Source organism: Sus scrofa, chromosome 11 (genome assembly GCF_000003025.6).
Source record: "Sus scrofa isolate TJ Tabasco breed Duroc chromosome 11, Sscrofa11.1, whole genome shotgun sequence".
NCBI lineage: Eukaryota > Metazoa > Chordata > Mammalia > Artiodactyla > Suidae > Sus > Sus scrofa.
This window is the reverse complement of record NC_010453.5, coordinates 23795356-23822360: the sequence shown is the minus strand read 5'-3', so window position 1 is coordinate 23822360 and position 27005 is coordinate 23795356. Positions and strand designations below refer to the sequence as shown.

The following is a 27005-nucleotide window of genomic DNA, read 5'->3' as shown; positions in this document are numbered from 1 at the left end:
TCCCAGGCTAGGAGTTGAATCGGAGCTGTAGCCGCCAGCCTATGGCACAGCCACAGCAACTCGGGATCTGAGCCGCGTCTGCAACCTACGCCACAGCTCACAGCAACGCCGGATCCTTAACCCACTGAGCGAGGCCAGGGATCGGACCTGCAACCTCATGGTTCCTAGTCGGATTCGTTAACCACTGAGCCATGACGGGAACTCCCAGAGGTGTGTTTTTAAATGTATGTCTGTGTGTGGGTCGTGGCTTCAGAGGAATGGAAAGGACGGTCCATTGCCTGCTCTCATTTGCACCCATCACAGGGGCACTGGCTGAGGGGCTCTCAGGAAAACAGCTGCGTCGGTGACAATAGCTCCCAGATGCATCTGGCTGCCTCGAGTCTTCCTGGACTTTGGTCTTCTCGGTGCCTTTGCTTGAAAAAGAGCCATCCCATTAGTTCAGCAGATTTAAAAATGCTTCCTTCCAAGTTGTAGCTCTTAGGTCTTTAACGATTTTCGTTGTTCTGAGTCTTTTACCCGTTCCCCGTTTTTCTTGCTTTCTTTGGTTTAGTAAGTAATGGACAATGGAGCGCGATGCTTCACCAAAGCCTGGGTGTGCACACTGCTCTTTAAAAACCCAAGGCCCTAACAAGGAGACGGCCGTGCATTCTGCGAGACTTAGCATGTATGTTTATGACTGGAGTTGGGACTTCAAATCAAAATAAAGGATTGGAGTCATTTAGAGCAAGAGAAATTCACCCTTCCTCATCCCAGTAAATCAAGGAGGCAGAGAGAGAAAACATAAAACAACACAGCTCAGAGCCCTGTCTCTTTGATCAGGAGCCAATCTGGACCAAATCAGCTCCGCTTTGCAAAACCTTTTAATAATGTAAAGGAAGAAAGCCTAGTGACTGCAGGCCTCCTCGATGCAGGTCACTGGGAATTGAGTGATCCTTTTTTTTTTTTTTTTCAGTTCAGCCAAACTTATCCCAAATCGTACGAGCCAGCCTGCCCTTGAAGTTCCTGAATCCATCTTCATCATGTAAAGATAATGATTGGTTTCAGAAAGCATCTTCCTTCAGGGCTATAAAATCTTATCGACTACCCACCATTGCTGCTTTCCCCTCACACATCCCTTATCCTTTTAGGGGAAAGTAACGAAGAATATATTTGCTTGATTCCAAACCTCTAAAAAGTAAACATCTCTAGCAAAGGGACTGAGTCACAGCCAACTAGGGTCATACTCTTCCAGCTGCAGGGTTTTTTTTTTTTTAAATAGCGCTTTTGAAGGTATACATGCATGTTGTGCAAAGCGCTTTCTCCTATACCACGGTGGGTGAAAAATTTAAAGTAATTTCAACGTGATTGTCCTCAAAGGGTTGGGGTCCCTAAATGTGATTTTCTCCCCTCTTCCGTTTAGCATTCATTTTCTTGTGGGCAGCACGTGAAAGGCCAGAAACAGGAGATCATGTCAAGAGCTCGCTTGGCTTCTCCCGGGTAGACACGGGGCTTAGAGTTCACTCAGTTGTCGGGCGATCCATCTTTGCCTGCTCTAAGACAATACTTTCACATCCACCTGTCAATGTCAGGCCACACTTTAGTATCCGAGAAAGCCAGGATGCAACGATCAGATTTACAAACTTCATATAAAAAGGTTTGTGGCTCACCCTGCTTAGATAAGTGGCCTGATGCACAGGGAAGATTTTTTTTTTAATGTCGCTATGAATCAGTCCTTCCTATGCACATCTGCAGAAGGACTGTGGGCTATGCTAACCTCATTTTGCTCCTGATTAGACTTTAGAGGAAACGAGCTACTTGCCTTTTTTTTTTTTCTTCTGCTTGCTTTTTAGGGCCACACATGTGGCACACGGAAGTTCCCAGGCTAGGGGTTGAATCGGAGCTGCAACTGCTGGCCACAGCCACAGCCACAGCCACTCCAGGTCCGAGCCATGTCTGCGACCTGCACCACAGCTCACAGCAACGCAGGATCCTTAACCCACTGAATGAGGTCAGGGATCGAACCTGCATCCTCATGGACATGAGTCGGACTCATTACCACTGAGCCACGATGGGAACTCCCTAGCTGCTTGCTTGGAAACGGATCTGCACGGACAATGTTTTAAAACTTTATCCACGTGCATCTTTCTTTGGGAAGAAACTTTCACACACCACTGGTGGGCTTGGGTGGGTCTAAAGAGGTACCAGCTTGAAAACAGAGATACTGGAGATGAAATTAGAAATTCCACGTGGCAAAACTGCAAGGAGGTTGAGAAAGTCTGGGCTAATCACAGCACAGGTTACCTTCAGTGGTGTCTGCGCATGTGTGGAGCACGGGGAGGTGCGAGTCGGTGTCAGGGCAGGTGCACTCACTTACCTGTTCCTGGAGGACTTTGAGTAATGCTTGTGTGTGTGACTGCTCTTCCTTTGCTTGCTCCAGTTCTGACTTTTTGTTGTTTAACTCCTCCTGGATGGTCAGCAGTTGCTGTGAAATTAAGGGAGATTTAAGATAAGTAGGACTGAAGGCCCGTGGGTATCCAAAACAGACCCCCCAAAACATGGAGGAAAAGATGTGTACACGTCTTCAATCTGAATGTGGACTTCAGCTGACCTTTTTCCTAATGTCTCTTTCATCCCCGACTTGTGTAAGAAGTTGCAGTTAATGCTATAACAGAGGCTGTTTGTGCTACCGATGCTACTGAAGGCACCTTTGTAGCCCCTTGAAATAAATGCCTATTAATAAATGCCTGTTCAAAATATGCAGAAGAGTGTTAAGAAACCGAAACATCTTGAAAGCTGAAGCAATTAAATAATAATCACACTCGCAGCAACACAGATGGAACTAGAGACTCTCATACTAAGTGAAGCAGGTCAGAAAGAGAAGGACAAATACCATATGATATCACTTATATCTGGAATCTAATACACGGCGCACATAAACCTTCCCACAGAACAGAAACTCATGGGCTTGGAGAACAGACTTATGGTTGCCAAGGGGGAGGGAGTGGGATGGATTGAGAATCTGGGGTTGATAGATGCAAACGATTGCCTGTGGAATGGATAAGCCATGAGATCCTGCTGTAGAGCCCTGGGAACTAGATCTAGTCACTTGTGATGGAGCCTGATGGAGGATAATTCGAGAAAAAGAATGTATATATGCATGTGTGACTGGGTCACCTTGCTATACAGTAGAAAATTGACAGAACACTGTAAATCAGCTGTAATGGAAGAAATAAAAATCAATTAAAAAATAAAAGCACTTAACCTAATTAAGCCACCTTGTCCGGGGTTACTTCATTTTGACTATGACCCTAAAGCCAGCTTCACTGCTAGCTCTGTACAGCTGCTTCACCAGGTGGCTGGGGCCACAAAAGATCCTTTTACTTTCTCTGTTATGATGGTGATGTTTTTGAAGATCAGCAGGACCGAAGCCCAAACTGCAATCAATATATCAGCCGAGAAAATTGCTGATATAAGCTGTCAAAATACTAAGCTATGGCCGTCGCTGCTATTCTGAAGCCAGGCCATGGAAGGGATTTCTGTGAACCTTGAGGGCTCCTTGTCCTCTCAGCCGTAACTCCTCTGGAGGCTTAGCCTGTCCGCCAGGAGGACGGGGCTGCTCGGCACTAATTCTTTGCAACATGGTTATAGGCTAATATATACACTGGCTGGAGAACACATCCAGGAGCTTCGAAACCGGCCCTGGAAACAGCTACGTGTACTCCAAGCTTCTGGATAACAAAGGGCTAGTTTGAAAAACAGATGTGCAATTCTTTTTTTGGTGTGTTTTTTGGTCGCCCCATGGGATACAGAGTTCCCCGGCCAGGGAATCAGATCCTAGCCACACTGCAACCTAAACCATGGCTGTGGCAATGCCAGATCCTGAACCCACTGTGCTGGGCCAGGGATCGAACCTGCATCCCAGTGCTCCCCTGATCCCACTGCACCAGAGTGGGAACGCCTAAGGGCATTTCTTCTGCTCCCACACGGACCAAGGGCTGCACTGATGATATGAAAATGTTTCTGTGTTCCTGATGGGAGGGTAGCTGTTTCCAGGCTGAGGTTGCTTCTTCGGGGCCTTAACAAGCTGGCCACGGAGCTGCCAGGCTGGTTCTTACTGAATAAACACTGGCGTTGGATTCCTGATGCTTAAACCTCCCAACTGGAGGGATTAAGTGAAATCTTCAAAACCACTAGTTTGGGGGTATGGGGTGGGGCCGGAAGTGCTCAGGAAAACAGGCCACGCCTCTCCCCTGGGCTTGGCTCATCCTGCTCCCTCATCCGGCTCTAGAGAGAGATTTAAACACCTACTTTGGTCCCGTAGCATAAACAGTGATTTGCCTGCAGTTTCCTAAACCCTCAGGGTCTCTTATGTCCCCACCTGCTCACATGAGAATCACAACCCAGGCAACACCCCACCCCCACCCCCGCCCAGGGCTCCCTTAACACTTTGAGTGATTTAATTGGACACCGAATGATTAAAGTGCAGAAACCAAGAGGCCACATTGTACTTTGGCACCGTGACACGAGACTAAAATGAGTTGCCAAACTGTGAGGAATGACCCAGTGCCTTGATTCTCCTTCGCAACCAGCCCCAGGACAGTCCCGAGGGGACCCGGTGCTCTGGCTTCAAGGATGCCAAGGACATTTTTATGACCTTGGACAATTTCCAACCCAACCCTTAAAGCTTGTTTAGTTAGTTATTTAGTCTTTGTAGGGCCACACCCGCGGCATATGGAGGTTCCCAGGCTAGGGGTGGAATCGGAGCTGTATAGCCTCAGGCCTACACCACAACTACAGCAACACCAGATCCAAGCCGCATCAGTGACCTACACCACAGCTCAGGGCAACGCCGGATCCTTAACCCACTGAGTGAGGCCAGGGATCGAACCTCAACCTCATGGCTCCTCGTCGGATTCATTAACCACTGAGCTGTGACGGGAACTCCCTGAATCTGCCATTTTATCCACACATTTACAACACTTCTTCATTCTATAAAAACACACTCACCCTCCCCTTGACCTCACTTCTCATCCTATCTCACTCTTCCTTGGACTCACACTTTTAAAATAAAACCTTGTCTCTCCCATCCCCACTTTCTTCTCAGATCTAGGCAACCACTTTCAATGGTTTCTGTCCTCTTTATTTGAATGTTTTCCCGAAATACATAGTTGTTTTGTGAGTATGCATTTGTATGGGAGTGATAGTGTCATGTTCCTTGTTTTACTATGTTTTTACTAAGCATTGCGTTTCTTTCTTTTCTTTTTTTTTTTTTTGTCTTTTTGTCTTAGGGCTGCACCCACAGCATATGGAGGTTCCCAGGCTAGGGGTCCAATCGGAGCCACAGCTGCCAGCCTACACCACAGCCACAGCCACACCAGATCTGAGCCAAGTCTGCAACCTACACCACAGCTCAGGGCAATGCCGGATACTTAACCCACTGAGCGAGGCCAGGGATTGAACCTGTGTCCTCATGGATGCTAGTCAGACTCATTTCCACTGAGCCACAACAGGAACTCCTGCATTGTGCTTCTAATGTGTATTTCTATATCTCACTATTGCTTCTGATGGCTGCATAATATTTTGTGGAATATATATTTGGTGAATTATACCTATTCCACTTTCCTAGTGAAGGCCCGTCAGGTTTGCTCCAATCCCCCTCACCCTGTACACGGCTGCAGCGGAAGGTGCTTGTGCACATACCCTATGGACCTGTGGGAGACTCTGCCTGGTGTGTATCCGGCAGCAGAGCTGCTGGGGACAGGGCGTTGCCTGAGCTCCCTGCCAAAGCCGCTTCACAGAGTGGCTGGAGCAGCCTACCCACCCACCAGTGCTATAGGGATTCCTGTGCCCACGCCCACATTAACGCTTGCATTATTCATCTTCCTAACATTTGGCAGTCTAATCACATCAAGATACTTCCTCTTTCCACAATCACATGCTTTTCTGACTCCCTTTGACTTGAAGCATCTCATTATGTTTGCCAGATATTGAGATATTTTTCTTTCCTCCCTTCCTTCCTCTCTCTCTCTCTCTCTTTCCTTCTTTCTTTCTGCCACTTGCAGCATGTGGAGTTCCCCAGCCAGGGATCAGATCTGAGCCATAAGCGTGACCTATGCTGCAGCTGTGGGAACACCAGATCCTTTACCCCACTGTGTTGGACTGGGGATCAAATCCGAGTCTTTGTGCTAGAGAGATGCCACTGATCCCGTTGCACCACAGTGGGAACTCCTATTGAGGTTATTGACACTTCTTAAAAGAATAGTACAGGAGTTCCCATCGTGGCTCAGTGGTTAATGAATCTGACTAGCATCCACGAGGATGCAGATTCAATCCCTGGCCTTGCTCAGTGGGCTAACGATCTGGCATTGCTACTGTGGTGTAGGTCACAGACTAGGGGCTCAGATCCCATGTTGCTGTGGCTCTGGCCTAGGCTGGCAGCTACAGCTTCAATTTGACCCCTAGCCTGGGAACCTCCATATGCCGCGGGAGCGGCCCTAAAAAGCAAAAAAAAAAAAAAAAAAAAAAGAAGTACAGATGCTAGACATGGAGAGCAGACTTATGGTTGCTGTGGTTGGGGGCAGGGATTGGAAGGACAGGGAGTCTGGGGTTAGTAGATGCAAATTATTACATTTAGAATGAATAAGCAATGACGTCCTACTGTATAGCACAGGGAAGTATGTCCAGTCTCTTGGGGTGGAACATGGTGGAAGATAGTATGAGAAAGAGAATGTACATATAGGTATGACTGGGTCGCTACGCTGGACAGCAGAAATTGACACGACTCTGTAAATCACTGTAAAAAGGAATAGTTAAGGGTAGGGATTCTTAAATCTGGGGAATGTATCAAACATACTGATTCCCGGGCCCCACTGGCGACCAATTAATTCAAAATAGCTAGGGGAGGGTTCCCAGGCAGAGATACTTAAAAAAAAAAAAAAAAAAATTCACAGATAATTCTCACGTGTAACTGAGAATGAACACCACTGTCTCCTGAAATGCGTACTTAACTCCCTACCTGTTACAACATAAACTCCATCCAGAGTCCCCTACTCAGACTGTTTTCACTCAAGTCACCAATGCTTTTATTATGATTATTATTATTTTTGCCTTTTGCTTGTGAGGGCCGCATGTACGCCATATGGAGGTTCCCAGGCTAGGGGTCAAATCAGAGCTGTAGCTGCCGGCCTACCCCACAGCCACAGCCACCCCAGATCCGAGCCATGTCTGAGACCTACACCACAGCTCATGGCAACGCCGGACCCTTCACCCATGGATTGAGGCCAGGGATCAAACCCACGTCCTCATGATAGCAGTCTGGTTCGGTACCACTGAGTCACGACTCAGGATGCAGTTAGAAAAGCTGCATCTGTGACCTACCACAGCTCATGGCAACACTGGATCCTTGACCCACTGAGCAAGGCCAGGGATGGAACCCCAGTCCTCATGGATACTAGTTGGGTTCGTTACTGCTGAGCCACAACAGGAACTCCGCCATTCAATTTTACGCTAACTTAAAGAATGCTTTCATGGAGTTCCTATCGTGGCTCACTGGAAACAAATCTGACTAGTATCCATAAGGATTCGGGTTTGATCCCTGGCCTCACTCAGTGAGTTAGGGATCTGGTGTTGCTGTGAGCTGTGGTGTGGGTCGCAGATGTGGCTGCGGTGTAGGCGAGCAGCTGCAGCTCCGATCCAACCCCTAGACTGGGAACTTCCATAAGCCACAGGTGCGGCCCTAAAAAGCAAAACAAAACAAACACAAACAAACAAACAAAATCTGTAATAATTTTTTTAAAAAGTCAAAAAGAATGCTTTCAGGCTTCCTACAATAGACAAGAGCCCCATCCTCCAGGTGGGTGGGAACCCTCGCCAGGACACATGGTTGGGCTCGGGGTGGCGGCTTGATTTCACCGCCCTCCTTTCATTCAGCCTGGTGCCCTTGTCCAGGGCAAAACCTACACAACTATACGCAGTGATTTGGGCTTCTTCCTCAGGAAAGACCTCCTCCCGTCACCCATGCAAAGTCAACTGTTCTAACTTCCAAGCTGCAAAAGCATTTTTATGATACATGTCACAGAGACCTTTCTAACTAGACTACATCCACCAACGGTAGGGTCAATAATTGAGTTACCTCTGACCCATAGTCAGGGCTGAATGAATGAACGCGTGAAGAGGCGAGTGAAGGCTTGCTCTGGTTTCCCCAAATCTATGAGATTAAGCCAAAAACAAACCCCAAAACCCATACACACAGAGATAAATATGAAAATAAGCACAAAAAAAAAAACCTACCTGAGGATCTATTAGTGGATAATTTATTGTTCAAGACATATGGGTAAAGGAAGCCTTCAGAGGAAAACAGCGGTTCCATTTAGGATATTTTGATTCAGTCCTCTGCAAGTTCCATACAGCCTCCTTAAGCGACAGGGGATTATTCTTAAAAGTCTACTGAAGTTCAATCAGTGAGTTTATAACTATACAATTTCTCTCCCATGGTCCACCAAAAAAATAAATAAATAAACCCAAAACCCAAAACAAATAAACCAAAACCACCACTAGAGGAAAACAAAATCAACACCCCTAGACTACTTCTTGCATTTCTTCAAATTATTTCTTTTGTTTATAAGACAGAAACTCACGAATCTAATGTTTATCTCTTCAAAACAGTAATGGTTCCAAAATGCTATTATTTGACCTGATAGCCTATAAAAGCAATGAGATAATCCACGACTAGATAATTTAAGTCAGGCTTTCCGGTCTTCTTTTTTTTTCCCACTTGAAATTTATGAGACTGTATAATACTCTTTCGAGTTTGGATTTTTAAGTACCAAAGTGCCTCAATTACAGAAGTTCACAGGCAGCTAGAACTTAATCAGAGGAGACGCTCGGTTCGATTGGCTGACTGCAGCATAATTTTAATTTAACATTGGAGAGTATGGCATTAAACAGATGCACTATTACATTTTTTGGTGGTTCCAATTGAGTGTGTTCCAATTAGACAATTATCCATATGCCCATCAAGTGCAAACACACTGGTGGACAGTAACAGGTAAATAAGTGCCGTACCTGACACATCTTGCTATTTCCAGGCCACCGATTTAACAGGAGCATTTGTAACCCTCTCTGGGGATGGAGACGTCAGCGGGGAAGGGGTCTTTCGCTCTGACAAATTCGAAGAGCATTACAAATGCTATGGGGAGCCCTGGAGTAAGTGAGGTCACGTTTCCCTGTTTACAGATGGGCGAATTAGAGGTGCACACAGGTTAAGTCATGGATCCAAGGCCACAGTGTTTGGGAAAGACCCACAGTTCGATTTTCCTGTGGCCGACGGTGGTTTCCGCCCTGGCAACCACACTGCCCTGTCAATGTGAAATGGACATCAGGATGTGCCAGGCTTAAAGCCCTCCCAGCAGGAGTTCCCGTAGTGGTGCAGTGGTTAACGAATCCAACTAGGAACCAGGAGGTTGAGAGTTCGATCCCTTGCCTTGTTCAGTGGGTTAAGGATCCAGCGTTGCCGTGACCTGTGGTGTAGGTTGCACATGTGGCTCGGATTCCTGCGTTGCTGTGGCTCTGGCGTAGGTCAGTGGCTACAGCTCTGATTCAACCCCTAGCCCAGGAACTTCCATATGCCGTGGGAGCAGCCCTAGAAAAGGCAAAAAGACAAAAAAAACAAAAACAAAAACAAAACAACCCTCCCAGCAACGACATCCACGAGGCTCCACCATTTCCCCTTAAGAGTGAGGTCACGAGACACATGCCTTTGTGTATTTTTCTGTGAGCACTGTGATGGATTTAACTTTCCTTTAAAAAATTGTAACCTTTTCCTTGTCTGGTCTCCTGAAATTGTATTTATTTTGTTTTTCTTTTTTAAAATTAGTTGATTTACATTTTTATGCCAATCTCTGCTTTACAGCAAAGTGATCCAGTCATACATATACATATATATACATATTCTTTTTCTAACATTATCTTCCATCATGATCTATCCCAAGAGACTAGATATAGCTCTCTGTGCTGTACAGTAGGACCTCATTGCTTATCCATTCTTTTTTTTTTTTTTTAGTCTTTTGTCTTTTTAGGGCCGCACCCGTGGCATATGGAGGTTCCCAGGCTAGGAGTCCAATCGGAGCCACAGCTGCCAGGCTATGCCACAGCCACAGTAATGTGGGATCCGAGCCGTGTCTGCAACCTACACCACAGCTCACAGCAACGCCGGATCCTTAACCCACTGAGCAAGGCCAGGGATCGAACCCCCAACCTCATGGTTCCTAGTCGGATTTGTTTCCGCTGCCCCACGACGGGAACTCGGACCTCATTGCTTACCCATTCTAAATGGAATAGTTTGCATCTACTAATCCCAAACTCCCCATCCATCCCACTGTCTCGATCCACCTCCTCTACCTGCCCCCATTGCTGCCCTGGCAACCACAAGTCAGTTCTCTATGTCTGTGAGCTTGTTTCTGTTTTGTAGACAGGCTCATTTGTGCCATAGTTTAGATTCCACTACTCTGCAGGCTAGAAGGGAGTGGCAAGATATATTTAAGGTGATGACGGGGAGGAATCTAGAGCCACGAATGCTGTACCCAGCAAGGCTCTCATTAAGACTTGATGGAGAGATCAAAAGCTTTTCAGACGAGCCAAAGCTCAGAGAATTCAGTGCCTCCAAACCAGCTTTACAACAACTACGAAAGGAACTTCTTTACATAGAAAAGGCCACAATTAGGAACAAGAAACTTACAAATGAGAAAGCTCACTGGTAAAGGCAAAGATAATATAAAAGTGGGAAATCACCCAGTGATGAATATGATATCAGACGTAGCAAGCACGAGAAGAGGACAAATGCAGAACGTTGACAATGCATTTGAAGTCGAAAGACCAGCAGCCAAAACCAATTCTGTACATATACAGATTGCTCTGTCCCTTAAGTTTTATAATTTTGTCCCTACGTGAAGTTATCGTATTGCAAACTGATCATATAAGGTTAGACCCCGTGGAAGTCATTAACTATAGTGTAAATTCTCTGCATGAAGTACACCAGCCACGTCCCGTGGTTAGCAGACACTCACAGTGCTGTGATAGCTCAGGATCTTGGCAGGACTGGTGAGCTGCTGGGGGATGGAGGTGGTGGGTGGCACGACATTGGGAGGATCCCAAAATAGGACACTGTGTTTTCCATGGTGGCGGAGACGTACTCTTTCTAAAGCTATGGTGGTAATGGGTCAGATGAACTCCAGGTGGATATATTACTGGAGGGAGTGGGATGGATGGGGAGTTAGGGGTTGATAGATGCAAACTATTCCATTTAGAATGGGTAAGCCATGAGGTCCTACTGTACAGCACAGGGAACTCTAGCCAATCATTTGGGATAGACCATGGTGGAAGAAAACATGAAAAAAGAAAAAGGATATGTGTGTGTGTGTGTTTATGTGTGTGTGTGTGTGTGTATACATTGTGTATATATATACAGACAATGTATATATACCTTCATATATATACACGCATATATGACTGGGTCACTTTGCTGTATAGCAGAAACGGGCACAACATTGGAAATCAACTACGATTTACACATTTTAAAAAATCCAGTGATATTCACTCATTCATTCCTGCATTCATTCATTCTTTCAATCATCACTTATCTTCCGAGTACAAGTGCTGGGCTAGATAATACAGAGCACAGGGAGGAAACAGACACGAAGTAGCCTGTTCTCAAGATCCTGGGTCACGAGGATGCTAATATGAACACCCTCATGAGTATGTATTTAGGGTGGCACGGAATACTCTGATCACAGCTATAACCAGTGTAGTTTCTTGAGGAGATTTCTGGGGATCAACTTAAGTGTTAGCCGAACTTGGGTTCGGGGGGCTCATTTTGAATCAGAACTTGTTCTACTGATTAGAAATAAACCACCAAATATTGATGCTTAAAGTCTGGAAATGTTTGAACACAGAGTGTCACCAATTTAATGGGTGTTTTCTCTTTTGATTCATTTTTTTTTTTCTTTTTAGGGCCGCACCTGCAGCATATGGAAGTTCCCAGGTTAGGGGGTTGAATCGTAGCAGCAGCTGCTGGCCTATACCACAGCCACAGCCATGCCAGATCCGAGACACAACTGCACACTATACCACCACTCAAGGCAATGCCAGATCCTTAACCCACTGAGTGAGGCCAGGGATCGAACCCGCATCTTCATGTATAGCAGTCGGGTTCTTTTTTTTTTTTGGTGTTTTTGCCATTACTTGGGCCCCTCCCGTGGCATATGGAGGTTCCCAGGCTAGGGGTCGAATCGGAGCCATAGCCACCGGCCTATGCCAGAGCCACAGCAACGCAGGATCCGATCCAAGCTTGCAACCTACACTACAGCTCACGGCAATGCCGGGTCCTCAACCCACTGAACAAGGCCAGGGATCGAACCCACAACCTCATGGTTCCTAGTCGGATTCATCAACCACTGAGCCACGACGGGAACTCCCACCAGTCGGGTTCTTAATCCGCTAAGCCACAACAGGAGTTCCCTTGATTCAGTTTTAATAATTGTTATTCCGTTTCCATAACTCCCCTATAAATTCTATGCCCTACTGTGGGATACACCTGCAGGGCCAGTAGGTTATCGCCTAAGGAGACAAAGTCCACTGATTTCCAGAGAGAGTTTTCCACTAAAGGCCAGGGTAGATGTGACTGTTTGGATGGACTCACCAATACCTAGTCTCTGTGGTGACACCTGCGGGCATCCAGCGTCACTACATCCGCACGCCTTGTTTACAAGCTGACTTCTCTGTGTACTTCAGCCTGCGGTCAGAACCCCACCTGTGGCAAGCTCTGCTGGATCCTTGTCACCTTATCCTGCCCCCTTGGTGAGGTCCTGCTCCCCAAACCCAGCTCGCTGCTCCTCCTGCCTTTCTTCCCAAGCCTCTCCAGACCTTCCACGCCTCAGCCCTGCTTTGGATCTACTGACTTCAGACCCGCTTAGGAAGCTCAGTCCTGCGTCCTGCTGCCTATGTCTTCCTGTGCCTATGTTCCATCTAACACCGAATCCCCAGCCAATCCCGGACTGCTGGGGAAAGTCTGAGACGTAGAAAAATCAAGTGCGCCTGATCACAACCTAAGAGCAAAGCTTTGCCTCAAGGCAAACACATCCAACAGCATTCCTGACAAAGGCAAGAAGCCCAGCCCAGGGGAAAGATGGCCATTTACCACCTGGTACCTACAACCTACACTTTTCTCCTTGGGGGGAGGAAAAAAAAAAAGATGGAATTGAACTAGTTTGCATTTTCCTGTCACACGAGGGGGTTAGACACCTCCAAATGTATTCCAGTTTTCAAATGTCATCTTGCTTCCACCTGCGGATGAAACTGCAACTTCAATTTACGGCAAAGTCCGACGGTGACCGAGCCGGTGGGCCACTTTATCCATCCCGGTGCCTCCTTCTCTGCCCCCAGCTCAGTGACCCCTGGGGAAGAAACATCTCTTGAAGCAAACCCCGCCGCTCAGATGACTGATAACAGGAACACCGGCTCATAGAAATGAAATTGTGCTCAGAGCCTAATATCCTATTACACCAGGCTATACATATTTAATTCCTTGGGTCTTTTCTCATAAATCAATTCCTTTGGGCCCTTAATCTCATCAATATCTTTTCTGATATTGAATTTTAAATGCCATTCTCATTGCCAGGCAGAAAGGCAATCTCTTGCTTGTGATGGGATCAGGCTGCATTTACAGCTGAGAGATGCCTAGAGCCTGGCGCTGTTACCTGACCCTGCTAGGAAGATTCTGAGGTCAGCCCAACAGCCAAGGGCAGGTCTGACTCAACTTGCCTTCTGAGGGGTCAGGTCACCAACCTGAGGGTCATGCCTATCGGGACCCTAGGACAGCTCTAGGAGCTGGTGAGAAAGGAGAAGTAAGTATTTTCAAGGGCGTGGGTCCTCAATGGGGTGCCTGAGACATGAGGGACCCTACTGCCCACTCAGGGCAGCCCCTGAGCTCTGGCAAAGATTCCCTTCTCTGAACAGGTGAGTCAGGGCCTGAGGACACATGCAGGAGCAAGCATTCCCAGGGTGTGGGTGATGGGAGGAAGGCTGTGGATTCTCAAGAGGGGAACCGCGCCACCCCAGAGAGCAAGCATTTGAAGCTGGAATGTTTTCCAGATTCCCCTCGAGCTGGCCCCTAACACTGGTATCACCCTTGCTGCAGAGAAAGGGAAAAAAAACAAAAAAAAAAAACAAAACCCATCCCCCACGAATTCTGGGAGCCATGCAGAATTGCCAAAGAGAAGCACGAGCAATAAATTTAAGACTTCAAGACTGGGAAGCCCAAGCCACGTGGGTGGAATTAGAGACTCATACTAGGTGACGGAAGTCAGAAAGAGAAAGACAAACACCATATACATGGAACCTCATATATGGCACACGAGAGCCTATCTACAAAACAGAAACAAACCATGGACATGGAGAGCGGACTTGTGGTTGCCAAGGGGGGAGGGGGGAGGGAGTGGGATGGACGGGGAGTTCGGGGTTGGGGGATGCAAACTGTAGCATCTGGAATGGATGGGCAAGGGGGCTTCTGTATAGCGCAGGGAAATGTTTGTGATTGGGTCACTGTGCTGTACAACAGAAACTGTGCAAATCAACGATGCTTTAATTAAAAAAAAAAAGAAAAAAGACTGAGAAGCCCAAATAACCACGGAGATGCAGATTTGGGAGCCTAAGTCTGCAGGCAGTGGAGGGAGGGGACCGAGGGTGGGGCTCTAGAAGCTCTCAGCCATGAGCTGTGGTATAGGTTGCAGACACGGCATTGCTGCGGCTGTGGCATAGCTCTGATTTGACCCCTAGCTTGGGACCTTCTGTATGCTACAGGGGCAACCCTACAAAGTTCAAACTAATAATAACAATAAAGTTGTCAGTTGTTTGCCTTAAAGTTAAAGATCAAATCAAAAAATGTTACATTTGTGGGGCAATTGGCGGTTGCCTAAATCGCATCCTTTTGCATTTGGGTTTGTAAAGATTCACGTAATTACTGGGCAAGTTTTCCATACTCTATTATAACAACTATAATCAAAAGATCAAAGCTCAAACTGTTAGGAAGATTCAAAATGATTTAATAGATAGTTGTGCTAGTTTTCTTTTCCTTGTACTATTTTATTAAAAAATCTTATACGGATAATTATAGGTGAAATTCAATCTAAGAAAAACTTCACCGCATTTCTTTCTTGGCCCCTCTTACTACTTGTTTCACTTCAGGATTACGACTCAAAGTAAAGTGTCACATAGGGGAGAAGGACGTTTAAAAAGGGATCCTCTCTGAGTGTCACATCACATGAGGCACACCCCTGGCAGACAGCCCTGTGTCTGGGCGGGAGAGGAGATCTTGACCTTGGAGGGGGGAATTGTTTCATCAGACATGGTTTTAGGGACGGTTTCCTTTACTTCAATGGCCTCCTGGGAGGGCCTTGTTGGAAAGACAAGATACTTTCTGGCACTCGTATAACCCGATGGTATTATTTATCATGATACACTACACCTCAATAAGACAACATTGTTGTAAAAAGAAATACAGTCAAGGATGGGAGCAAAGGCAAAAAAACAAAACAAAACAAAACAAAAGCCCCCAGTCATCACTGCAAGGTGAACATGGTTATCAGGTCTATGGCCGCCTTGCTGGTAATCTTGAACAAGCCACTTTACTGCTCTGGTGTCATCTTTCCTTCCCAGCTGTCTCATGGGGGACGGTGTAACATTTGCAAAGCAACACACCAATGAATGTCTTGATTACGGAACACAGGAAAAGGAGGTGAAACAGTGGTTTAGAAGACTCTAAAACCTGTTTCCTCGGTGTTCCTGTTGTGGCTCAGTGGAAACGAATCCGACTAGTATCCATGAGGACGCAGGTTCGATCCTTGGCCTCACTCAGTGGGTGAAGGATCCGGCGTTGTCCTGAGCTGCAGTGTAGGTCACAGATGAGGCTCAGATCTGGCGCGGCTGTGGTGTAGGCGGGCAGCTCCAGCTCTGATTTGACCCCTAGCCCGGGAACCTCCATAGGCAGCAGGTGCAGCCCTAAGAAGACAAGTAAGTAAGTAAATAAATAAATAAATAAATAAAACAAACCCATTTCTCTTCTTCAGGTGATTTTTTGATAGGTTAATTTGCAGGGTCATTTCGACTTTCTGTTTTTTATTTTTATTTTGTCTTTTATTGGGCCGCTCTCGCGGCATATGGAGTTCCCAGGCTAGGGGTCTAATCGGAGCTGTAGCTGCTGGCCTACGCCAGAGCCACAGCAATGCGGGATCCGAGCTGAGTTTGCAACCTACACCACAGCTCACGGCAATGCTGGATTGTTAACCCACTGAGCAAGGCCAGGGACCGAACCCGCAACCTCGTGGTTCCTAGTCGGATTCGTTAACCACTGCGCCACGACGGGAACTCCGACTTCCTGTTTTTCACTCTCTTCTCATGTTAAGCAAAGGTAACACTCTTCATCCGCGGGATTCTGGATGACTAAAGCACACCCACGGAGCACGCGAGGCTCCTTGAACGGCAAAGTGCACCAAGCGAAATCAGAGTGCTATGCTCATCCGCCTGGCAACGGTGGAGAGACTAAGACCAGGCAAGGTCAAGTGACTTTTACCTCACACGAGTGGGCACTCCTGGGGATTGATATTCAGAGAGAAAGGTCTGCTGTTCAGTCCCATCCTAGCCCTGCTGGGGGTGTCCTCCGTCAGCCAATTTTCAAAACACACGGCCAGCCAGCCTGAATTAACACCATTCATGCATCGCCCCAGAGAAGGTGTCGAGTGCCTTGCCAAAGGAGGAATATGTATCAGTGACATTCTCTCTGTGGCCTCTGCGAGTGACTCTGCTGCCCATCACAAGCCAATTTGCTGGGATTTATTTATTCTTATCATCTTGCGGGCAATTTTAGAAGGCGGTCATCACTGCAGCCTCTGGGCACAGGTACAGCTGCTAATGTAGAAATTTAACATATTAACATGCTTTCCAGCCGGGTTGGCCCATTTACTTCAAACAAGAACTTAACTGCACGGCTGGGTCTTGCCTTGTGCTCCACAGGCCAAGAGAGGTTTGTTCTTTCTCTGCAGGGTTTTGTTGTTGTCATCGTTTTATTTTTAGTTTTTCCATGATAGCTGGTTTGCATCGTTCTGCCAATTTTTCTGCTGCACAGCGAGGTGACCCCGTCACACATACATGCATACATTCTTTTTTCTGACATTCTCATGCTCCATCACAAGTGACCAGACATAGTTCCCAGTGCTACACAGCAGGATCCCACTGCTTATCCATTCCAAAGGCAATAGTTTTGGATCTATGAACCCCAAATTCCCAGTCCTTCCTACTCCCTCCCCCTCCCTCTTGGCAACCACAAGTCTGTTCTCCATGTCCATGATTTTCTTTTCTGTGGAAAGTCTCATTTGTGCCCTTAATTAGATTCTAGATATAAGTGAAATCATATGGTATTTGTCTTTCTCCTGACTTACTTCACTTAGTATGAGAGTCTCTAGTTCCATCCATGTTGCTGCAAATGCATTAGTTTGTTCTTTTTTATGGCTGAGTAGTATTCCATTGTGTATATATACACCACATCTTCTTAATCCAATCATCTCTCTGTAGGGTGTATAACCCAGTCACAATTAGAGCTTAGAAAACCCTTTATGGGTGACTTGTGGCCAAAGTTGCCACCTTTGGTGGGCTAGCAAGTGATCTGGCTTTCAGTTCAACCCGTGGAAAGCCAAAACCATGCTTGTTTCTGCATCGACAGCAGACACTACCACCATCCCTGACCACACTGACTGCAGTTTTAGGGAAGCAGCTTTTGCCTTAATGGTCACTAAGTAAGAAGGTGAACTGTGGTTTGGAGAGCCCTTCATTGAGTCCTAATGGGTGAGGAAAAAAATATGATGGTCTAACCTGTGCTGCATGTAAGGGAAGAGAGACAATGCAGCTGAAAGTTCTATCTCTGCATCAGCCACAGATGTCCGACTAAGGATGGAGACTTTATGGTGGTCTTGAAGGCCTTCGACATCTGTGTTCCTTACTCCAAGAAATGGTAGAACTAGTGAAGCGAATTCAATAATTACAATATGCCTAATTTTTCTTTGTTACGGCAAGTTAGCATCTTTGCGGCTAGGAGACTCTGATTTCTCCTAAGGAGAGGAGAGGTGCACCTGAGCTGAGCACTTTGAATCTTTAGGTGGCTCTGGGATCAGCTTTGCAAACAACGGGCTCGTTCATCTATCACAGAAGAAGTGCGAGGCAGAGGCTGTCTGCTCATTTCCCCACGTTTCCATGTTATTTTAACCCAGGCTCGTCTGGCACCCCACCTTTTTTTTGGCCACACCCTGAAGCTGCCTGGCCAGGGATCGAACCTGCGTCACAGCAGCGACCTGAGCCACAGCAGTGATGCCAAATCCCTAACCCACTAGGCCACAGGGAAACTCCTGGAACCCCACTTTTAAGGCCCAGAGTAACCAGACCTTCCTGGAGGCTCCAAGTTTCACCTGTTCTCAGCTCCAGGGCCAAGCCCTGGGGAGAGAGGTATGGGCTGCACCAAATGATTGCTGTTCCCCGAGGGGCAGGTGGTCTCGGGGCAGCTGCTTAGCCTCTGGACTATCTCAGGTGTACGCAGGCTCTGAACTGCAGATTGTCTTCAAGGGGGAAAAACCAACCAACCAACCATCAACAGTCCAGCGCTCCAACAGAAAAGCTCAGTAGAGACTGCCATAGTGAAATGTGCCCCATAGTCTAATGTCGGGGCTGAATCTATTGGGTAAAATAAGATACAGTACCATCTATTTTGCATAGATCTCAAAGATGCAGACAGAATATTACCATTTTAAACCAATCTTCTCTGCTTCTGAAACATTAAACACAGGAAGCATTAAAAAAGTGAGCTGAATCACTTAGATTCTTCACGATAAATGGTGTCAGCATGGCCATGAATGATAATAGCAAAAAAAAAGGCTCACAAGGTATAAAAATTAAGAGAAATTAGAGCTGTAGCGCTACACTTAATATCAGTATCAATCCACCATGTGATGTGTTCCTCCAGCCTTAGCAATCCCCCAACTTGAGATCAGTGACTGCAGGTAATTTAAAATTACATGGGGGAGGTTCCCATTGTGGCGTGGCGCAGTGGAAACAAATCCAACTAGGAACCATGAGGTTGCCGGTTCAATCCTTGACCTTGCTCAGTGGGTTGAGGATCTGGTGTTGCTGTGAGCTGTGGTGTAGGTTGCAGACGTGGCTCGGATCTGGCGTGACTGTGGCTGTGGCTGTGGCTGTAGCGCAGGCTGGCAGCTATGGCTCTGATTACCCCTAGCCTGGGAACCTCCATATGCTGAGGGTATGGTCCTAGAAAGACAATAAATAAATAAATAAATAAATAAATAAAATTACGTGTGGGAAGTCTACCCATGTCTTTTTTTTCCCCCCTCTTTTTAGGACCACATCTGAGGCATATGGAAGTTCCCAGGCCAGGGGTCGAATTAGGAGCTACAGCTGCTGGCCACAGCCATAGTCATAGCCATGCCAGATCCAAGCCGCATCTGCGATCTACACCACAGCTCATGGGGAACACTGGATGCCCAACCCACTGAGCAAGGTCAGGGATCCAACCCACATCCTTACAGATACTGATGGGATTTGTTTCCACTGAGCCATGACGGAACTCCTACCCATGTCCTTTTAATGGCAATTTCAATAACGTGTTTTGCTGAAGTCCCCTGAAAGGCCAGCTTCTAACAAAAGCAAAGGAAAGATCATTGCATGTGATAGAGAACTCAGTACGTTTGTGTTCTAAAAAGAGGGGCTAACACCAAGATGAGTGTTGATGACTAATTTTCTCAAATGGAATGAAGAGGGAAACCATATTTTCAGAGTCTGCCAATAGACTTTGTATAGCAATGATTTTTTGCTTCCAGATGATAATTTGAAAATGTAAATCATGATACAAGCAAGGGACATAAAGCAGTTACATGCTAGCCCAAATGATTACATCAGGATTTAGAAGGATTATGTGAGGATTATTTTGGGAAGGTTAAAAAAAATCACTTGTTTGACCACTGAGTTCACTGTGGATAATCTATAACAAGATATGAAAGTATTCTTTTATTCCAGGTTGTTACAAGCTTCATTTTTTTCCGTAGTTTTATATTATGAGTGGATATGCAGCAGTTATTAAAAAGACTGCCTTATTCTGGTTTAACCTGTTATGGGATTATATTACATTAATAGATTTGCAATGTTGAACCAACCTTGCATTCCTGGAATAACATACCAGGTTAAATTAGCTTTTTGAAAGGAATTTTAAACCTGTATTCGTAAGTGAGACTGCCTTGTGATTTCCACCCACCTCTTTATTATCTTTGTCCTGTTTTGGTATCAAGTATACTAGCCTCATCAGTTAGTTGAGAAGTATTCCTTCTTTTTCTATTTTCCGAATGGTTTAGTAAAAGATTGGCATAATCTTCCTTGAATGCTTGGTAGAACTTTCCTGTAAAGTCATTTTGGATCTGCTACTTTCATGTAAGATGTTATTTTATTTTTATTTTATTTATGTATTTTCTATGTTTGCCTTTTTTTTTTTTTTTGTCTTTTTGCCTTTTCCAGGGCCGCTCCCGCGGCATATGGAGGTTCCCAGGCTAGGGGTCTAATTGGAGCTGTAGCCGCCAGCCTACATCTCCCAGGACGTAAGGCTCTTAAAGCATTTGGATGCTAGAAAACATTGTCTGAACAGAAATATTGATAACCACACATACCCACACTCAGCATAAGTGAAAACACGATGGCTTATTTCTCAAGGTTGCAGTCATTTTTTTGAGAGTCCTGGAGTGCACTAGTCGCACTGGATGAGGTCAGTGACGAATGAACCCCTAAGCATTCAATGCCAGCACAAAGCATTCATGACCTCTGCACACAGAAGGACTCTATCAACCCTTCCACTTCAACAAAGACTTGGCAGAAAGCTGGTTCTCCTTACTGAGATGAGATTATATGCATTCGGGCATGAGGAGGGAATGCAGCAGAGATGAAAATATCAGAGGATAGCCCTTACATGTGCAATATAAAAAATGGTACAAATGAACTTACATGCAAAATAGAGACTCACGGACATAGAAAACAAATTCATGGTTAGCAAAGCGAAAGGGGCGGGGTGGGACAAATTAGGAGTTTGGGAGTAGTACAGACAGACTATTATGTATAAATAGAGGCGCCCCCAGTGTGGTGTAATGGGATCAGGGGCATCTCCGGGGCACTAGGATGCAGGTTCCTTCCCTGGCCCCATGCAGTGAGTTAAAGGATCTGGCATTGCCACAGCTGTGGCACAGGTTGCAGCTGTGGCTCTGAGCTGACCTCTGGCCTGGGAACTCCATATGCTGCGGGATGGCCAAAAAAAAAAAAAAAAAGATAACCAACAAGGACCTGCTGTACAGCACAGGGAAATGGATTCAATATTCTAGAATAGCCTAAAAGGGAACCACCTGCAAAAAAAATATATGCATGTGTAACTGAATCACTGTGTGGTACACCTGCAACTAAGACAACACTGTAGATGAACCACACTTCAATTAAAAAAAAAAAAAACCAGAGGAATTAGTTTACAGGTTTTAGTAGCTGAGAATGTAACACGTGTGCTGAGTCAACAATTTGTTCTCTTCTTCATCCATTCATTCAGAGAGGTGTTGGATATAAATGACTAAATTAGCCATAAAAGACTGGCCTTTGGTGTCAGAATCAGCCTCCACTCCAACATCAGAAGAGAAAAGAAACTAACACTTATTTAATGTGTTGGGGCGGGGATGGATCATAGTCTGTGTGTCTCAGCTAATTTTTCAGGGGAATAGGAGATGGGTATAAATGAATGCAAAAGGAAAAGAGTCTCAGAGTGAAAATAAGCACGAAGAGGCAGGGTAAGGAGCTGAGGGCCAGGAATCTGGGGCCACAAGCAGCAGGAAGCAAGACTGGGGAGGTGGGAGGTGGGGGGTGGGGCTGGAGCTCAGTGACTGAAACTCTATTTGATTAAAATTAGGAAACAGGTGGGCTGGATCAGGGGCTCCCTCATGCCCCTCCTGGCTTTGACCACCTGCATTTGCAGTTTTCTTACGGTAACAACAGTGGTGAAACTGACCCTATAACCAATCCCAATTCTATACATAAAGCAGAATTTCCAGTATCATCACATCCTCTTTTGCTATTTATTTATTTATTTTTTTCTTTTCTTTTTAAGACCCCACCTGTGGCATGTGGAAGTTCCCAGGCCAGGAATCAATTCAGAGCTCCAGCTGGGGTCTATACCACAGCTACAGCCACACTGGCTCTGAGTCACATCTGGGACCTACGTCACAGTTTAGGGCAATGCCAGATCCTTAACCCATGGAGTGAGGCCAGGGATCGAACCCACACCCTCATGGATGCTATATTGGGCTCTTCATGCACAGAGCCACAATGGGAACTCCCTCTCCTTTGCTTACTAATTAATTAATTAATTTACTTATTTGTCTTTTTAGGGCTGTACCTGCAGCATACGGAAGTTCCCAGGCTAGGGGTCAAATCGGAGCTGCAGGTACCAGCCTACACCACAGCCACAGCAATGCCAGATCTGAGCTGTGTCTGTGACCTACACCACAGCTCATGGCAACCCACTGAGCAGGGCCAGGGATCAAACCCACATCCTCATAAATACTAGTGGGATTCATTACTGCTGAGCCACAATGGGAACTCCCTCTCCTTTGCTTTTTCTACTGTGGATGGACCATGAGAAATGACCATCAAATCCTGGACTTAAAATCAAGCCAGTCAATCACCAGCTGGACAGAAAAGCAGACTGAAAAGACCAGTGTAAGCAACTAAGACTTAAAAGCCCAAGAGGGAAAGGCCAGTCTTGGGAGCGCTCCTTCAGGGATCTGGCTGGTCTTGGACATTGCATTATCGGATGGAGACGGGCGAAGCCCCGCCATGAACATAAATGATAAATAGGAAGACGGCTGGGGGAAAAGTATATTGCAAAGAGAAACTCAGCACAATGGCTTTTGGTATGGACTTTACAGATAGGTCACAACCGTGATCTTCCAGAAATAAGTTGTGCGTGGTGCTGAAGATAAGAAATACAAACCATTAGAGAAGAAATATAAACCCGGGAGAAAAGAAGACAAGGTGCACAGGGGATCAGTGAAGGACACAGTTGTTGAGTTCCACTCGGTGTTTACCTGGTTGAAAAACACGTACGGCACGGGTTCAAGAAATGACTTCCTTGGGGTCAAGTGTAAATCATGGGTGAAAATATACATCTCTAAGGCTGTGCCTGAGAGTCCCCGTGCTTGCCAATGAAAGCCTTCTGACTGCAATACCTGAGTGATATCTGGCTTGGAATAAATTAAAAGAGGTGATGGTGGTGCTACCGGGGCGGACACACAAAAATGGAATGTGTATGCCTGGGGGGAGGGGAAGGGCAGAACACATTACAAATGTGATTACAAAACAAAAGGAAGAAAAAAAAAGTGATAGATAACAAGGTCTGAAAAGTCATTTTGTCGTCTTTCATCTAGAAGCCCTCTCTGTCACACCCCTTCCTTGAAACCTACGACCAGAGGTCAAGTGTACTTTCTCTCTGGTCAAGTATACTTTCTCCTTTCTATCTTCTCTAGTACCTCCGGAAACTAAAGCTGCTGTGGCCACGTAGTGTGTGTGTGAGCGACAGACAGAGAAGAGAGACAGACCCAGAGATACACAGAGACGAACCAGAAAGCGCCAGATGTAATTAACAAACCGAGGAAGTCTTATCACAGTAAGAACGTCGGGAGGCGGGGTCTTTTCTGCAATCAACTGAGTGAGGTGGGTGGTCTATAAAGTGAGGGCCAGATGGGGCACTAAAGTTGTTTAAGTTTCCCTCGATGACTATTCAGGGTGCTGTGTGAAACAGAGGAGAAAACATAGTCTTTAACTAACCATCTCACATCTCGGTACTGAATTCCCAATGCCGGCTTTGGTTACAATTCCCAACAACGTTAACGGGCTAGTCCGTCGGTCAATATTTGAAAAAGATAAACCTTCTATGTTTACGTGTGCAGAGAGAGAGAGACTGAGAAAAATATGAGTAAATGTCCACGGCAGTTCTTCTGGGTAGTGACACTCTGAATGGTGTGTTATCTTTTATGGGCTTCTTTTAAGTTTCCAAGTGTTGTGCATCGAGCATCTCCTCTTTTGTAAAAAGGAAAATAAATCTAACGTTAAAATGACAAACCTAGACCCGGAAAGGCCTCCGCTCCCACCTACGTGTCTCTTCCTCTCTGTTTATGCTCTTCCTCTGATAAAGAGGATTTTTTTCCCCCTCTGAGTCATTCTTCCCCTTTTTGCTTTGTTTCCATGTCGTATTCTCCGCATTCCCCTCAACACACTTCTCCCTGCTTTCTTTACACAGCCTTCATGTGTGATGAGAAGAAACTGGCTGCTCTCTCTAATCCTCTTGTTTTCTCTCCTAACCAGCTGCATGGACAAAGCCCTGGGGGCACGATTCCCTCCCCACCGCAGCCCGATTGGAGAGACGGATAATTACATCCGTCTGGCTGGGAGCGTGACACCTGCTGTACCCGCACGGCCATGTGCGCGTCCGCGTTCAGGCTCTGGCGTGGAGGAGGCGGCTGCTTGGTGCTGGCAGGCTCTAAAGATGTGGAGTCAAGGCCAGAACACCAGGATTCATTTTCACAGCCGTGGCTGGAGGGGGCGCGGGACACAACCCTGGTCGAACAGTACATGTCTGCGGGCCAAAGCCCATTGCGATTTACTGCCTTTGAGAAAAGGTCCATTTCACTCTAAATCTGGGACACTCTTGGCTTGGAAAATGGCCTGCAAGTCAGGAGGCAATTTCCAAAAGAGGTGGTGGACTGAAGGGTCACTCAAAGGTCATCCACCAATGATGGCTGACAGTGCGGGGGCCGGGGGGGGGGGAGCCAGGTTCCTCTATCCTGGGAATGGCCGTGAGTCTCTGGAGACCCCGTTTTTCCCACTGCTGCTGTCAGGGGGTGGGCGGGGGGCAGCAAAAGGCAGAAGCCAAGTGATATGAGTGGTCTGCTGGGTGATGCTATTATTTCTACCCCCAGCGCTCCCATCGATTCGTCTGCTAGTCTCATTATTTTTAGAAGAGATGATTACTAATGAGGATGCACTGGATGATGAAATTAATCACTGAGGAACGCTGAGATGAAGCTGTCCAGAGTTAAACTTCATCAGGGCTTCTCTTTCTCTTCCCAAGATGCGAGGCTGTGGATTTTCACAGTTCCAGTGTGATAAATAAAAGCCGAGTGTGTGCTTTCTTCTTGCTAGCTCTTACTCTAATGGAAAAACCAAATTAAGGGCTGTGACACAGAGTCAGAAAACATAGGTGATGGGTTTTTGCCAAAAAACTTTCCAGCCAGCAAGGAGCACAGGAAGGGAAGAGCTTCCTGAGCTCCTGCTCCCCGGGTCACTGCAGCCCTGAAGCCCCTCGTCCCTACTGGGTCCTCGGGGGCGACAGAGGGTTACAGGGCTGTGGTCAGGCAGGCCTGGGCTGGGCTTCTGACTCTGCTGTGGACGTGCTGGACCCTGGGCGAGTCCCTTGCCATCTCCATGCCTCAGTTTGTCCCCTGAGAAACCAGGATGAGCACATGCTCCTGAGATCTGAGAGCTGAGGAGACTCACGAGAAGAAGGTGTTTTGCTGGGTTACCTGTGGGGAACGGGTCCTCTGGCTGTAAGGGGTGTAGGAGCAACAGCACAGGTCACCCCTGGATCAGGAACCTCAGATCTGGATTTGTCCAGACTTACTCAGTGAGTCCTGAGTCTTCTCCCCTCCATGAGCTTCTGTGTTGCTTCTGGGAAGGTGGCATCGCAGTTGCCTTTGTAGAGGGCATCTTTTCCAAACACGTTCATAGGGGAAACCTCACTGGAAGGCAACAAACCCCAAGGTGGGGAGGACCCTTTCTCCAGATATAGAAGCTGAGGCTCAGCCTGGCTGACGTGCGCGAAGTTGTCCAGAAGGCGGCCAAGCTGGACACCCCTTCTGGTGGGGTGTTTCCACCCTCTGGTGCGGGAGCTCCGTGCTCCTTATGTCCATGAAGGCAGCTTATCTTCCCTCCTTACCTGAAGGGCTCTGTCCAGTGGAAATGGCAAGATGCTCCAGAGCCTGCCCTTGTCTGAAACTGCTAAAAACTCGGGGAATTTTCCTCTTCACGCAACTTTTGGTCCTTTTATGTCGGGTCCACGGTCAAATGGAAACATGCTTTTTTTTTTCCCTTTCCCTTTTTAGGTCCACACACATGGCATATGGAAGTTCCCAGGCTAGGGGATGAATTGGAGCTGCAACTGCCAGCCTACGCCATAGTCACAGAAATGCCAGATCTGCCTCTGTGACCTACACTGCGGCTGGTGCCAACACCGATCCTTAATCCACTGAATGAGGCCAAGGATTGAACCCACATCCTCACAGACACCATGTTGGGTTCTTAACCTGCCGAGCCACAAGGGGAACTCTGGAACATGCCTTAAAAACTCCCAGCCCCTTAAGCAGATGTCAGGTGCGATCATTTCAAACGGGGGGACTTTGTAATGTGCAGCCGTGGGCCAAGAACTGGAGCACTGGTTGCTATTTCTGGTTCCGAATGTACCCAACCATCCCTTCAAGAGTCTCACCCTGCGGCGGGTACAGCCCTTCCTCACAAGTGCCAGGGAGTGTAATCTGCAAATGTTAGAAAATGCACATGCTGCCAGCTGGAACCCGACAACTGACGCTTAGCAGCCAAAGGGAAGGGGCACTGAGTTATAAATGAGAATTATCATCACCATCACACAGGCTGCTATTATAACCCACCATCCTAAGGTACTGGCTGAAGAATGGGGAGGAAATGACATGACAAACTCCGGGGTAGTTAAACGAAAAGCAAGAATGACTGTGGAGGATTCCAAATTCAGCAGCTGTTGTGAACCTTCATGTCCTGTCCTGGAACAAACTAGCCAACCCATCTATCCATCTATCTATCCACCCATCCAT

General features: G+C 46.7%; 1 protein-coding gene across 14 annotated transcripts in view; it reads right to left on the bottom strand.

Annotated features, from left to right (window-relative positions):
- Nucleotides 1-27005, bottom strand: part of ENOX1 (ecto-NOX disulfide-thiol exchanger 1) — a 660000-nt gene that overhangs the window by 72403 nt on the left and 560592 nt on the right. For all 14 annotated transcript variants that reach the window (XM_021065349.1, XM_021065348.1, XM_021065354.1 and 11 more), the window contains one exon: nt 2354-2461. In XM_021065349.1, coding sequence (XP_020921008.1) covers nt 2354-2461 — 108 coding nt within the window. The remainder of the gene's footprint in view (nt 1-2353; nt 2462-27005) is intronic.